The following is a 14,085-nucleotide window of genomic DNA, read 5'->3' as shown; positions in this document are numbered from 1 at the left end:
CTGGGGCACTGGACATGCCTATCCCACCCTCGTCGCCAGTTGTAGCATCCTGCTACAATAAACACAGACACATGTAATTATCTAAACTGGAGCTTAATTCTGTACATCTTGTTCATCCCCTGTCCCTACTCTAACTGTCCTTGGTTCCTGTTCTCCGGCTCCTCCTGTTCCTGCTCCTCCCTCTGACTCCACCCCCCAACCACTAGACTGCATCCCACAATACTACAGTATGTATGTAAGCCTGAGATTTTGACAGTCCATTTTGTTGAGTGTATGCTTTTGCAAAATATGTTTTTATAGTATATGCTTTCATTGGCATGCCTACAGGCCCAACGTTTCCACCCTTCCCAAAATAAAGTCCTCGTCTTTCGGGTGATTCAATGACATGTGCTTTTCTGATCTAATACACATCTGGCTGCATTGTCTGTTCAGATATATGGCTGCACTATTTTACCAATTGTCTTAACCTAAGAATGTATTTCCCTCTTAAAGGCCTTCTGTAACGCGAAGGGGCATATTTCACTCCAACGATGGGTCACCAAAATACAGTCATTGTAGTACATGAAAAAGGGAGGGTTACATTCAGCAAGGAGTTGAAATATGTTTATTTTTTATTTTGCAGTTTTGTTTCGCACGAACTCGACCTGAGGGTATTGGAGCGCTTTTACAGGAGCACCTGTTACTTTACACAAGGTCACATGCCATGTTTTGGAGGAATGATTGCATTAAGTATCTAAAGTCACAGGATGCTGCGCCAATGCGAGGCTGGAACCTGCCTCTTGAGTGCCTATGCCTGGTGCCTGCTCACTCAGCCACCCCTGGTTGCCCTGGTCGTTTGGCATCATTGATTGCCTAAATGGAGCTGTATCCATTCCAGGCCGAGGCGTCCTAGAGTGGGTATTGGGAAGGATATAGAGACAGCCTCCTAAGTCCTGCAGAGACTCACTTTTTAAAGCAATGAGTTTAAGCATAAGTTGGTGTGGGAAAGTATGGGGGTGGCCTTTATTCCTTTTCTGAAACAATACCAAATCCACAGCAAGGCTATGTAAGAAAGGCTCCATGAAGTTTGGCCCCAAATGTAAAGCATGACATTTCAAAATAATTCTTTTCTTGAATTACAGTACAGGTGATCCCAGGCAGTGTACCAAATTTCGCACATATCTTGCACTTTATCTTGCTTTTTATGTAATAAACAAAATGCACAACCAGCACTGATGAAGTTTGTCATTCATTATCAAAGCATTACTCGTAGGCATAATCTTTATTTCGGTTGTAAAACCATAGAAGATGCACACATATTCTTCCTTCCATTACTCTAAAGGCAGACTTTCTGCCATTGTTCTAGCCTCTCTTTCAGAGGTATGGGTGCTTCTTTTTTTTTTTTTGATTTCAAAAGCTTTTATTGGCATCAGCAAGAATAAAGAACCATACACAAATATATATATAGGTGGAGTATACAATGGTTGTTTTTTCTATCTACAGTCCATTTGTGGATGCGCGCTCTTTTCGTTCGTTTTCCCCCAGTTAAGAGGAGGGAGAAAAAGGAGAAAGAGGGAGAGAGAGAGGGAGGGGGGGGGGTCGTTGTCCTTTACTGGGTTTTCCTCAGGTGCTCGTCGAGTGGGCCCCACATGTGTACTTTGGCGTTGTGTTCTTTCGAGAAATTGCCTGTGATGTTGTCTGCCCCTCTCAGGAAGGTGACCCAATTAATCCATGTTTTAAAGTTTGCTTTGGCTGTGTTCTTCCAGTTAGTCAGGATTATTTTAAGGGCTGCTGTGAGGAGTAAGTCTAGTAGTTCTCTCTCTTCTCTACTTTTTAGGTTCGCGGTCAGGTGTTCTGTCGCCAGGCTTACGAAGCTGATTGTTAGGTCAGTTTTGAGCATGTCGTTTATGAAGGCTTTGATCTGTGTCCAGAACCTCTTGACTTTCGCACAGTTGAAGATGAGGTGTTCGAGGGTGCCTTCTTCTTTCTGGCAGTTCCAGCATTTGCCCGACTCTGCGATGCCGACCTTGTGGAGCTTGGACGGTGTCCAGTAGGCCTTGTGGAGGAGCCAAAACTTAGTTTGCGCTAGTTGTGGGGTGACTTTGTTTGTTGTCGCTGAGCTCCACATTTTTGCCTGTTCTTTTTCATTTAGTTGCCTGCCCAGGAGCGTTTCCCATGTGTTGGTTATTTTCTTGTTCTGCGCCAGTGTGGAGGGGCTCAGGAGCTTGTAGATCTTTGCAGTTTGGTGGCCTGCTGAGTTGAGGATTTGCATGTATTTGATGATGCTTGGTTCCTCTTTATGTAAGTTCGCTTTCGTTATGGCGGTCTTGATCTTGAGGAAGTTGTAGAGCTCTTGGTTCGGGAGGTCGTGTAGCTGCTGTAAGTTTTGGAACGTCAGCGGTCCTCGCTTGGTTTCCATCTGTTTGGGGAGGCTAATTCCTTTCTCGATCCATATGTCGCTGTGCATTGTCGCGCCCGATAGGTTACTTTAGTATTGAATCCGATATAGATTCCCATGCTGTACCTTTCAACCTCTGCGTCATGCGTCTGTCTATTTTCATCAGCGCTTCCCTCGTGTGTTTCAGTATAGGGTTGGTCCTTTGGGGGTGTCTGTTTGCTGTTAGAAGGGCTACTGGCTTGAGCCCTCCCAGGATGTCTTTCTCTACCTCTAGCCAGACTGGTTTGTATGTTTGTGTATCGTCTATCCAGGCAATACCCTGTCTCGCCAGGCAGGCCGTTTGGTATGTTTTGAAGTTCGCCAGATTGAGGCCTCCAAGGTCCTTTGTCAGTCTTAGTTTATGTAGGCTTATCCTAGGTTTTTTGTTTTTCCATAGGAAGACGTTGATGAGTTGGTCTAGTTTCTTGTGGAAAGCTTCTGTCATTGGGAGTGGTAGCATTGTTAGCGTGTAGTTTATCGCTGGCGTTATCATAATTTTGATGGTTTCTATTCTTCCCCACCAGCTTATGTATTTTGGCGACCATAGTTCTAGCCTTTCTTTTATTTTTTTCAGTGTGAGGTCCTCGTTGTGCGTGAGCGTTGATGTGAGGTCCCTTCCAAAGTGCAGTCCTAAGTATTTTAGTGGTTTCGTCTGCCATGCCAGTCCGGAATCTCCTAGGACCTCTCTTGTGGTGTGGACATTCATTGGCTTGCACTCCGATTTATCTTTGTTGAGTTTGTAGCCTGAGGCTCCCGCGTACTCTCCTATTGTGACCATGAGCGCTTTTATTGACGGGGTGGGGTTTGCTGTTGTGATTAGGATGTCATCTCCATACGCCGCTAGTTTGACTGTCTTCTCTTTGATCTTGACGCCTGTTATACCTGTGTTGTCTCTTATTCTGGCTAGAAGGGGTTCTAGAGCCAGCAGGAAGAGGCCGGGGGGGGAGGGGGCATCCTTGTCTGGTGCCTCTTCCCAGCGTGAGCGTTTCGGATGCACTTCCGTTCACCACTATTTTTGCTTTTGGTTTGTTGTAGAAGGCCATAACCATTGCTATGTATTTTTCCCCCAGTCCGAATCTCCCCATGCAGTTCCTTAGGAAGGGCCACGAGACTCTGTCAAAGGCTTTTTCCGCGTCCAGCGCTATCATGACTGCTTGTTCATTGCTCCGTGTTGTGTGATTGATCAGATGGCACAGTAGCCTTGTGTTGTCCTGCGATAGCCTGTTTTTGATGTATCCCACTTGTGAGGTATGGGTGATGTCTGGGAGAACTCTGTTTAGTCTGTTGGCCAGGATCCTTGCGTAGACTTTGCAGTCAACATTTATTAGCGAGATTGGTCTGTAGTTTTGGGGATATTGTGGGTCTTTCCCCTCCTTGGGGATTATGGTGATGTTGGCCTCGCTCATGGACTCCGTCATCCTACCGTTCTGGATGCATGTCGAGTACGTTTGTGCCAGTAGCGTTTTTATGTGTTGGCCGAAAGTTTTGTAGAACGTTGTGGAGTATCCATCTGGTCCTGGCGCTTTGTTCTGTTTTAGCTGGCTTATTGCTGTTTCAATCTCTTTTTCTGTTATATCGGCTTCGAGCGGCTCCCTCTCCTCCTCTTTGAGTTCTGGCAGATTGGTGTCATTGAGCAGAGTTAGTCCTGCGTCTTTGCTCAGGTTGTTATCCTCGGCGTATAGTTCTTGGTAGAATTGTCTGAAGACTTCTAGTATTCCTTTGTTCGTTGTTTGGGACTTGTTCGTTCGGTCTGTTATCGCTGCGATCGTGTGCTGCCTTTGTTTTGCCTTTAGGTAGGATGCCAGCTGTTTCCCTGCTTTGTTTGCTGCGCACAGGTTGACTGATTTGAATTTTGTTAACCAGGACCCTGCTCTCTCGCTTAAAATCTTGTTCAGTTCGTATTTCTTTTTCGTGAGCAGGGTGAGTGTGTTCTTGTCTGTTATGTTTGCGCAGTGACCTCTCTCCAGTGCTATTATCTCCTCCTCTATTTCGGAGATTTTCTTGTTTCTGCCTCTGTTCATCCTGGATTTGATGTTGATTAGTTTCCCCCTTAGTGTTGCTTTGAGGGCGTCCCATATGATGTCCTTCCCTACTTCGCCATTGTCATTGTGCTTAAGGTAATCTTTAATTGCGTCTTCAATTTCTTTCACGTTTTCTCTGTTCTGGAGGATATCGTCGTTCAGTCTCCATCTTCTCATTGGGCTTTCGTTGTGTTTGCCGCTTAGAGTGAGTGTTATGTGAGCGTGGTCCGAGATAGTTATTGGAGCTATCTCCGTTTCTTCTATAAGGTGCGTGTGGGTGTTGGACAGCAGTATGTAGTCAATCCTGCTGTAGGAGTTGTGTGGGTGTGAGTAGAACGTGTACTCCCGCGCCATTGGGTGCTGTAGCCTCCATGGGTCAGCTAGATGCTGTTTGATGCATAGGTCTTTCAGGGTGCTGTTGTTGTTGTTGGAGTTATGGCTTGGTCTGTTTGGGTGCCTGTCTGTTGCCTGGTCCATTGTCTTGTTCATGTCCCCTGCTATGACAAGGAGGTCTTCTTGGGGTAAGCCGGATAGTTTCCTGTCCACTTCCTGCCAGAATTGTTTATTTTCAGAGTTTGGGCCGTATATGTTGACCACATGTATTCTATCGCTCCCTCTCTGGACGCTTGTTATTAGCATGCGGCCATCCTCGTCTACGTCCGTTTTTTGTGTTATTAGGTTGGCCCTCTTGCTCAGGATCGTTATTACTCCTCTTTTCTTCCCTTTTGCCGGTGAGCAGAGTACTTCCCCTATCCATCTAGCCTTGAGTTGCTTTGCTTCTTCCTCTGAGAGTTTGGTCTCTTGCAGCGTGTATACGTCTCCCTTTAGTTTGGCCAGGTGCTCTAATATTTTTCTTCGTTTGACCGGGTGGTTCAGTCCTTTAACGTTCATGGATACCACCTTCAGGTCAGTAGACAGGCCAGCTTTTGTTGGGTCTGTCACGGTGGGCCGGTGTTGTCGCTGATGCTTGTTCTTTCCGTACGTTCTGGCGCTGGCCTAGATGTCCGTTCTCCATGGTGCATCTTGTGGCCCCCCCCAGGGGTTTGGATGGGAATAGAGAGAGGGAAGAAGTAAAGGATGTAAACAGAAAAAAGAAAAAGTAAAGGGATTTTTTTTGTTACACAAATGATGGCTGTGTCATCTACTGTCTTGTCCACCTGCCCCGCTTCACCCCCCTGTCCGCCCCCCCTCCCCCCTTCCCCCCCTCCACCCGTCAGTAGTAACTCGGGTGTGCGACAGCAACGGTCCTCACACTCCCCCCCCCAAGTCCTTGCATAGTCTCTATTGTTGAGTTGGGCCCTGGCCACAAGGGTCCCTTCGTAGAGATGGGAGAGGCCAGGTAATAAGACGTTAAATAAAAGGATATGGCTGTTGTTGTTCTCCCCCTTCTTCCCGTAGTTGTGGTGGCACTGCTGAGGTAGCTGCGGTTGCTTTTGTGTGTGATTGTCTGAGGTAGATTAGTTCGTTTAAGTTCGAGTTGCACGTGTAGTTTAACAACGATTCCCCTTCCTACTCCTCCCCTTCATTCGTTTCATCCGAGGATGCTCTTCGCTTTGCCCCGGGGCTTGGTAGTTCCATTTCTTCTGGTTCCGGGCCTTGAAGGTATCTGTGTAGGTCGTTGGGGTCATCGAAGATTCTGCTTCCGTGCCTGTCTGTTACTCTCATTTTGGACGGACCCGCAAAAGTGAAGGCGATGTTCTTTTTGCGCAGGTGTTCCCTCTGGGCTAGGAAGCCTTTCCTCACTTCGACTGTTAGCCTGGAGAAGTCTTGGGTGATTGTTACCTTGCTTCCGTTTATCAGCATCGGGCGGCCCTTCCTGGCTACGGAGAAGATCGCGTCGGTGTGATTGTCTCTTAACGGTTTACATATTATAGGCCTGGGGGCGTTACTATTCGCTTGCCTTCTGGCCGGTATGCGATACGCTTTGGTGATTTCGAGCGGTCTGTCGAAGCTGAGTCCGGTGAGCTTGGGTATTAGAGTTTCCAGCATTAGGGCGCATGCCCCCGGTGTGTCTTCCTCCTCCTCGGGCACTCCCAAGAGTCTTATGTTGCCTTTGCGGCTTCTGTCCTCCTGCTCCGCCATGGCTTTTTGTAGTGCTGTGGTTCTCTTTATCACCAACCCCAGATCTTTGTGTGTTATGTTGGCATTGTCCTCCAGCTGGCCTATCCTTTTCTCTGCATCGTCTATTCTGCCATTGGCTTTGCTTTGCTCCGCTCTAATCGCTATTAGTTCCATCTGGATGCTGTCCACTGTTTTTTTCGTGGCTTTTGCCAGCTCGTTTCCTTCCGTTATTTTCTTCAGGAGAGTGTCAAGTGTGACAGTCCCGTCGCCCTGGCCGCAGCGCTCTTTGCTCGGTGAGGCGGGGGTCTCATTCTTGCTCTTTTTCAGGTCGTTTGTGCCTTGTTTGCGGTCCCTCCCTGACATGGCGTCGGTGCCTCCTCTGGCCTGGTGCGTCTTGGGTTTACCTTTTATTAGCTGTTGTTTCGTGACGGCCTTGTTTTGCCCCTTTTCTTCCTTGTTTCTCAGGGTGCTTATTGCCGTTAGGGGGTTGTCCCTGAACCTGGGTGGCCACTTGACCACTCTAGTTTTTGTCCTGTACTCCGCCAGCCTCTTGCGGTGTCCCCCCTTGTCTTGCCTTTTTTTCACTCTTTCAGGCTCTGTCACTCGTCACTCTGCTCCCTCTGCTGCTTCTGCTGTGGGGTCGACTGGTTGGCTGGGGGTGTGGGCCTTGGTATGGCTTGGTGTTTCCACAACTTGTGGCAGTTCTGGCTCCCTAAGACCCCTGAGTGCTTCCCACCCTGCCCGGGGTTGGCCTGCCGCCCTTTGCGCTTCCGGCGTGTGGGTTATTTCAGTACACGTCTCCTTAGGCTCCCCCCTTTCGCACCTTGTTTCCGTGCGTGCTTGCTGCCTTGCGACTGCCGCCTGCACACTGCCACTCCCACTGCCTCTGCCGTTTGGGGTTGATCACTCTCTGGGTGGTTCTGCGCTGGGTTGGTGCCCCCACGCTGCTGCTTCCCCCGGGTGCGTGTGTGGTGCTGCTGGGTGTGCACGCTGCCTCTGCTCGTTTTTTTTTTTAACTCTCCGCTTTGCCTTCTCCAAAATGGCCGCTCGCTCGCTTCAGCACCTTACCTAAGATGGCCGCCCCCTTCTGTGCCTCTCCCTCGTACTTCGAGTGAGCGTTTTTTTTCCCGTTTTCCCTTTCCTTCAAACTATTTGTTTATTTTCCCCTCTGCTGTGCGTCGGCACTTGCCTTTCACTGGCGAGTTTCACTTCAGCCCAGAGCGCTCTCACTTGCAGGCGACTTGGTGGTGAGCTCTGCACCCCCCGGCTGCCGCTTCTCCTCGGACCTCTTGCGCCCCCCTTCCTTGTTTGTACTCGTCTCCGCCGATCGCGCTCTCGCCTTGCGGTCCCTCCTTGCGCCCTGGAGTGCCCCGCTCGGGTGTACGAGCCCCCCTCGTGGTTTGGCCGCCCCTCACTTCTTTCCTCACCCAAGATGGCTGCCTTGTTTGCCTCGTCAGCGGGCTGGGGGGGAGGGGGGGTGGGGTTCTGCTCGCCGCTTCACATACGGTGTCGGTAGCGGGATGCTTCTCCTTCCTTCTATGGGCCTCTGGGGGGGTCTGCGCCTAGGATCGGGTGCTCTTACTTGGTGGCTCGGTGGTCGCGTTTCCGTTTATTCCCTCTCTGGTACGTCCGCCATCTTGCGCCTCCTCTTTCTCCTCCCGGCTGGCTTCTTTCCGCTTTTTTTTCCAGCTTCTTGGTGGACGCAACTCGACTTGGCTCAGCTCTGGTGATGCCCCTTATGTTCATGCACCTTCTCTTTCAACTGCTGTCGCGTTTCTCCGCGTTTCGCCTCTCTTGCTCGCCGTTCTTTGACTTGGGGGTCGGGAGCTCCGGACTTAGGTCTGCTTCCTCCTTGCCATCCAAGCCACGCCCCCGAGGTATGGGTGCTTCTAATCTTATTTCAGCTCGTGTTGAGGAGGCCAGTTTTGCATATGTGCCCTCGTTCATTGGCTCGCAGGAGCATGCTCTTGAGATGCTCGTCTGCCTTTAGGAGCTTTCAGGAGCTTTGGAGCGTGACACTCTATTCACAATGTTGGCCTCATTTGACCTAGCAGGATTAGGTCAATAAAGATTGTGTAGTTTCTGCTCAGATTGCCTACTTTTATTGTTCTTTCACTTCTCTCCTCTCCCACGGAGTATTAACTGCACAGCAATGGGCATTATTCAACATGCACAAAATAGTAAGCCCAACATGAATTAAATCTTGGTACAAAATGTATATTTTCACAGAAATATAAGCTAATGTGTGCGACCACTGTTACGTTTGTAGCATTTTTTTTATCTTCAGCAAGATGTAATCTAATTACATTGGTTACATGAAAACTGACCCAAAATCAGACATTTTGGCAAGTGGTAGCCAATCAGAGAGGCTTTAGGAGGCCTTAAATTTAGTCACACTTTAAAAAAACAGGTTTTTATCCACTACACTCTTTGTACAGAAGTTGGCAGTTGCTCAGTGCTGTGAATAATAAGCAGAGAAGAAATACTCTAGAGATGCATTTTGCAGTAATAGATTTTTTATACATATATATATAAAGATGAAATGTTGAAAAAGGAGTGAAGCTACGTGTTTTTACTGTGGGTAAAATAATTTTATTTTTCCTGAAAATGAAGACGATATAGACATTAAAATACATGAATAGATGCTAGCCAAGGAAAAAAATGTGGGATGTAGTGAAGTTTTTCATAGTACTAGTCGTTTATCTGATTTCCAACTTCTTCCCCAGCAGCTAGTTTAGAAAGACTAGAAGAGCCTTTGTACCTGGACATGGGTAAGTTTATAGGTCATTCACAAATGTACAGCCATGAGACCCACATCAAGACTCCTTGTGTTACAGTGGAGAAGTGTGGCTCAATGGTTAGAGCAGCAGACCCTGATGCAGAGGTCTAGCCCAGGACCAGAGTTCAATTCCCTGCCTCGGCGGGTCTTGAGCTAAAAAATTCCACGGACCTGATAATTCTCGCCTCGGTGCCTATTCCAATCATGGAGTCCCACTCTGCAACTCTGGGCAATAGCTTGCTTAATCTCCACAACGGCCCCCACAACGCTAAGGATGCCTGGCCTCCACCTTGGGAGTGCCCAGGAGTGGACACCTCACAGGGAAAGCCAGGATGGGTTCCACAGCGGTATTCGTACAAGCGCCTTGAGACCCTTGCGGGTGAGTAGTGCGCTATACAAGTATCCATTTACATCCCTCTTGTCTGAGAAAGCTTCCCACCTTACCTGTGACCATGCATTTCTGAGAAGGCTTATACAATTGTTTCTAAAGGTTTAGTTACTTCCCGGAAATGCCGGACACTTACGTCTGAGTGACAGGGAACTGCTTGAACTCAAGGAAACAGCTCAATTTTGTGAAACCTCAACACAATTGCATTCGGGTGACTGTTCATTTACGTAAAACCTTGCAGAATTTCTTCTAGGTAAACACTTATCATTTTTGCTAAAAGTTGAATTTTCACAAAATGTGCCTATTGATTAGAGTTTCGTGTGAGGCATTCTTGATTGTGACCGTTCCTATATCCGATCCGCGCCTGGATAGTCTGGAGCATTCATAACCAAAAGAAAAGGATAGTAGAACTACTCAAACAACCGGATTCCTTCCCAGAGCAGGGATTTTCCTATATTACGGTAATACGGCTGAAACTTGAAGAAAAACACAATTTGTTCGTGGAGAGTTAAGAATCATATGTTCTTAAAATGGTAAAGCACGTGCATATTAAAGCAGAAGAGCACGTGCTCTCCAATGGAGTTAGCCCAGCACAAAAGATGTTTCCTTAGTACTGTTCCTTTAAGCTCGAGCACCAATCTGTTCCCCTCCCCCCGCGCCTATTCAGCTGAACTCGTTTGCTCCAGTCATCGCTCCTGTCATTTTCCGTGTATATGTCATACCTGGGGCCTCATTTATGAGAAATGACGCATCGCTGCGCGAAAGCAGCGATATGTCACTTCTCAGTGCGCACTCCTTGCGACATTCCTGATGCGTCTTATTTAATGTATGACGCATCATGTCGCAAGGATTTACAGATACGTCAGTATTTCTGACGTATCTGTAAGCGCAAAAGTGACGCATTGTTGGAGTGTATCACAAAAGTGACGCAGTGTGGCAGTCCCAGTACGTGTTGTAAGCCCCATTCTGCCTCTCTCTTTCTCCTTGATCGTCCATGAACGGCTGTATGTAACACGGAGCCCCCTCCCTGCCACACCCAGCCTAAGATGGCAGGAGGTTCCCAGGTAGCATAGGCCAACACAGCAGAAAAAAGAGCTTTGTTAAACGCCCACTCTTTCAGAGACATATCTGTAAATTAAACGCATATGCAAAAAATGATACAAAACGACATATCTCGTGTATGGCCGGGAAATTTCGTTTCACAAATATTAGCATAAGCTTGCGTTTGTTTGTAAATGCGTGCCCCATGCTTTCAGCTATCAGTGCTCACTGGGTTAAACCACAGCCTCGCGGGAAGCGAGGGCGCCTGCCATGTAACCCCGATCCGGGCGCCTCCTATCGTCACAGGGGTTTCCATGCCAGCATCCGGGAACACCCAAGTGGGAAGAATGCGCGAGAACTGCTTTCACTATATACCTGCGCTCTAGTAGTGGTGGGGTTTCTTTTGGGAGGAAGAAAGGAACAAAAAAAAAGTAATAATAAATAGTTTACAAGATACCAGATGCTTCACCCCGACGCAACGCAATGGTGCCCAAATGTATTTAACCCCTTCAGTGCTAATGACAAGGGTAACTCGTCATGGAGTTTCCATTGATTTCAATGGAAAGTGCATGCGGAGCCATAAAACACCTTAGCATCCAAGTGGTTAAATGAATAATGGATCCGACCGTTCTAGTGGCCAAAAAACATCAACCATTTCGGATTTCCCGACAATGAATTGAGTGAATTTGGGAAGGCTATGTTGCAGGTCAAGGCCTCGGAGTGCAACAATTACTCTGAACAGGAAACAAAAGAGAGCCAGGAGCTTCCCTGGGATGGAGTGGATGTGCACAATGGCACCCCTGCTGTACGATTGCTGGTACGGTGAGCACACCCCGCCACCAAAGTGGCTGCTGCTGCTGCTGTGCCTTTCAACTCGCCTATTCGACAACAAAGACGCTGGGCAGGCTATGTTATCTCGACTCCCAGAAACACCCGCCTGTCGGTGCACTGTGACTGTCCCATTCCAGGGGCGCCTGCCTGTATGACCATCACATATTGCAATAACTGATTGGGAAGCTTCATTGCATCAACTATTTGCCCATGCTGAAAAATGATAACGCCCTCCTTGTAGTTTGGACTTATTTATTTATTTACACAGGGCATATCTTTGTTTTCTCCTCCTCCATTACTTACTGGAAATGGGAGCTGCAGCTGTGCGTCCCCCTGCTTGTTCGTGGCCGTCTGCCTTCCTTCCGCACTTTTCCCACTCCTGATGTTGCAGAAATAGCCACGGAGCACTTGTTTCACGTACCCACAGGGGCGGCTGGTGTCGCTATGTGTCAGAGCAGATCCCCGCAAGTTTCAATTTCTTCTCCTGCTGCCCACGTCCTCTTTCCACTCTGGAGTTCAGAAACAATGCAGACATCTGGCAGCCCTCCCCCAGCTGCACGTCCCCTCATCTGGCAGCCCTCCCCCAGCTGCACGTCCCCTCATCTGGTAGCCCTCCCCCAGCTGCACGTCCCCTCATCTGGCACACGCGCGTGGCTGCGTGTGCTTGTTTTAGATCCAGGGTGCTCTGAAAGTCTAGCACTGTACACAACCGGAGGAGCGAAGAACCAGCGAGTGGGGGAGGCTTGCTGTTGCAATCTGGGGACGGTATGCTCTTCCACAGTCCGACAGTATGCCTGGAACAGTATGACGCTGCGCGCACCCATAGACTTTGTGCCGCCGCCGTGACTCTCCGTTTAAAACCTTTGCTAGCCGCGGGAAGACAGGATGCTTTATTACTACGGGAGGGCTTCATTTCTAGCGCCATGGAACTGCTTTAGGGAAGGATTTCACTCTAAGCATGTCAGCCACTTCAGTCTGAAAACCCCAAAGGGGAACTCTGTCCGTTTCTGGTGGATATCCCATGAGGTACCCTCTCAGCTCCTAAGATATTGTCCGGTGTCCGATTCCAAAGATAATTTCACAGGCCGGGTACTTTGTACTTCTCTGCAATGTGTAATGCCTTAAATGACCAGGTCACTCACTGGTCTTCATTACTCCCGGCGAGGTCTTCCTCCCCACAGTGCTCAAAGTATGAACTTCACTTCCATGCACACCAGACATTTCGCTGCCTAAGTAAAACAAGAGGTGCAAAAGGGGGTGGTAATGGACGGAGCATCTGAACCAATCAAACACTCACACCCAGTCAAAAGATCTGGGTTTAATCCATCACCGTTCTTTAGCCCACTCTGCCACCCCAGTTCAGACATGGCTATATGCAAATCAGTCTGACCCTGTGCCTCATGGGAACAGTCCAGCCCGAACTGCCAAGCCATGCCTTCCCTGGACCGGAAACAAGCTTCCGAGGACCGGTTTCTGGCATTACAGCCGTCTTCAGCCCGGCTTGCTTGATTCCAGTGGCAACGTGAGCAAGGGACTCACATCTGAGCATACCCTGCCACACTTATGGTGGCCAAAAGCGGTACAAAAGGGGGTGGTGATGGACGGAGCATCTGAATCAGTCAAACACTCACACCCAATCAAAAGATCTGGGTTTAATCCATCACCGTTCTTTAGCCAACTCTGACACCCCAGTTCAGACATGGCTATATGCAAATCAGTCTAACCCTGTGCCTCATGGGAACAGTCCAGCCCGAACTGCCAAGCCATGCCTTCCCTGGACCGGAAACAAGCTTCCGAGGACCGGTTTCTGGCATTCCAGCCGTCTTCAGCCCGGCTTGCTTGAATCCAGTGGCAAAGTGAGCAAGGGACTCACGTCTGAGCATACCCTGCCACACTTATGGGGGCCAAAAGCTAGTTTCCGGTCCAGGGAAGGCATGGCTTGGTAGTCCGGCCTGGACTGTTCCCATGAGGCACAGGGTCAGACTGATTTGCATATAGCCATGTCTGAACTTGGGTGGCAGAGTGTGCTAAAGAACGGTGATAGATTAAACCCAGATCTTTTGACTGGGTATGAGTGTTTGATTGATTCAGATGCTCTGTCCATCACCACCCCCTTTTGTACCGCAGGCAGCTAAATTCAGCACCAGCACAGGGAGAAATGCAAGGCTGCACCGTATTCTTGTAAATACGGTGTAGTTCTGCATTTCAGAAGTGGAGAGCGTGGCGTTAAGCCAAGGTGGCCAACGCCGTGCTCCACCACTTCCTTGTAAATATGCCCCTTAATGACAACACCCTGACCAATTTTATCAAGAGGCAGAAAATCCTCTCATTTCAGAAGATGCACCGCCTTGATGAAGCATTGCTCCAGGACACACACCTGTCACCTAGTGAACATGATACATTCAGAAGGGATTGGATGAGTAGGTACTACATGCCAGCAGGATCCTGACTACCCTTACACACCCACCTACTCCTTTGGAACATAGGGAGAGTGGGTTGGACATCTGTTTTCACAAATCCCTGGGAGTTTGCACACTGCAGACACGCT

At 48.7% G+C, this 14,085-nt stretch overlaps 2 protein-coding genes across 2 annotated transcripts in view; both read left to right on the top strand.

Annotated features, from left to right (window-relative positions):
* The window catches only part of LOC144762958 (uncharacterized), a 159,795-nt gene extending 158,598 nt beyond the window's left edge, over positions 1-1,197 (top strand). Inside the window, exon 5 of the mRNA XM_078648295.1 lies at positions 623-1,197. Within this exon, the coding sequence (XP_078504421.1) occupies positions 623-648 (26 nt within the window). The 3' untranslated portion in view covers positions 649-1,197. The remainder of the gene's footprint in view (positions 1-622) is intronic.
* The window catches only part of LOC144762767 (uncharacterized), a 599,563-nt gene that overhangs the window by 417,834 nt on the left and 167,644 nt on the right, over positions 1-14,085 (top strand). The gene's annotated exons all lie outside the window — the stretch shown is intronic.

Source organism: Lissotriton helveticus, chromosome 1_1 (assembly GCF_964261635.1).
Source record: "Lissotriton helveticus chromosome 1_1, aLisHel1.1, whole genome shotgun sequence".
Taxonomy (NCBI): Eukaryota; Metazoa; Chordata; class Amphibia; order Caudata; family Salamandridae; genus Lissotriton; species Lissotriton helveticus.
Note: the sequence above shows the minus strand (reverse complement) of the source record. Positions and strands in the feature narration are given on the sequence as shown.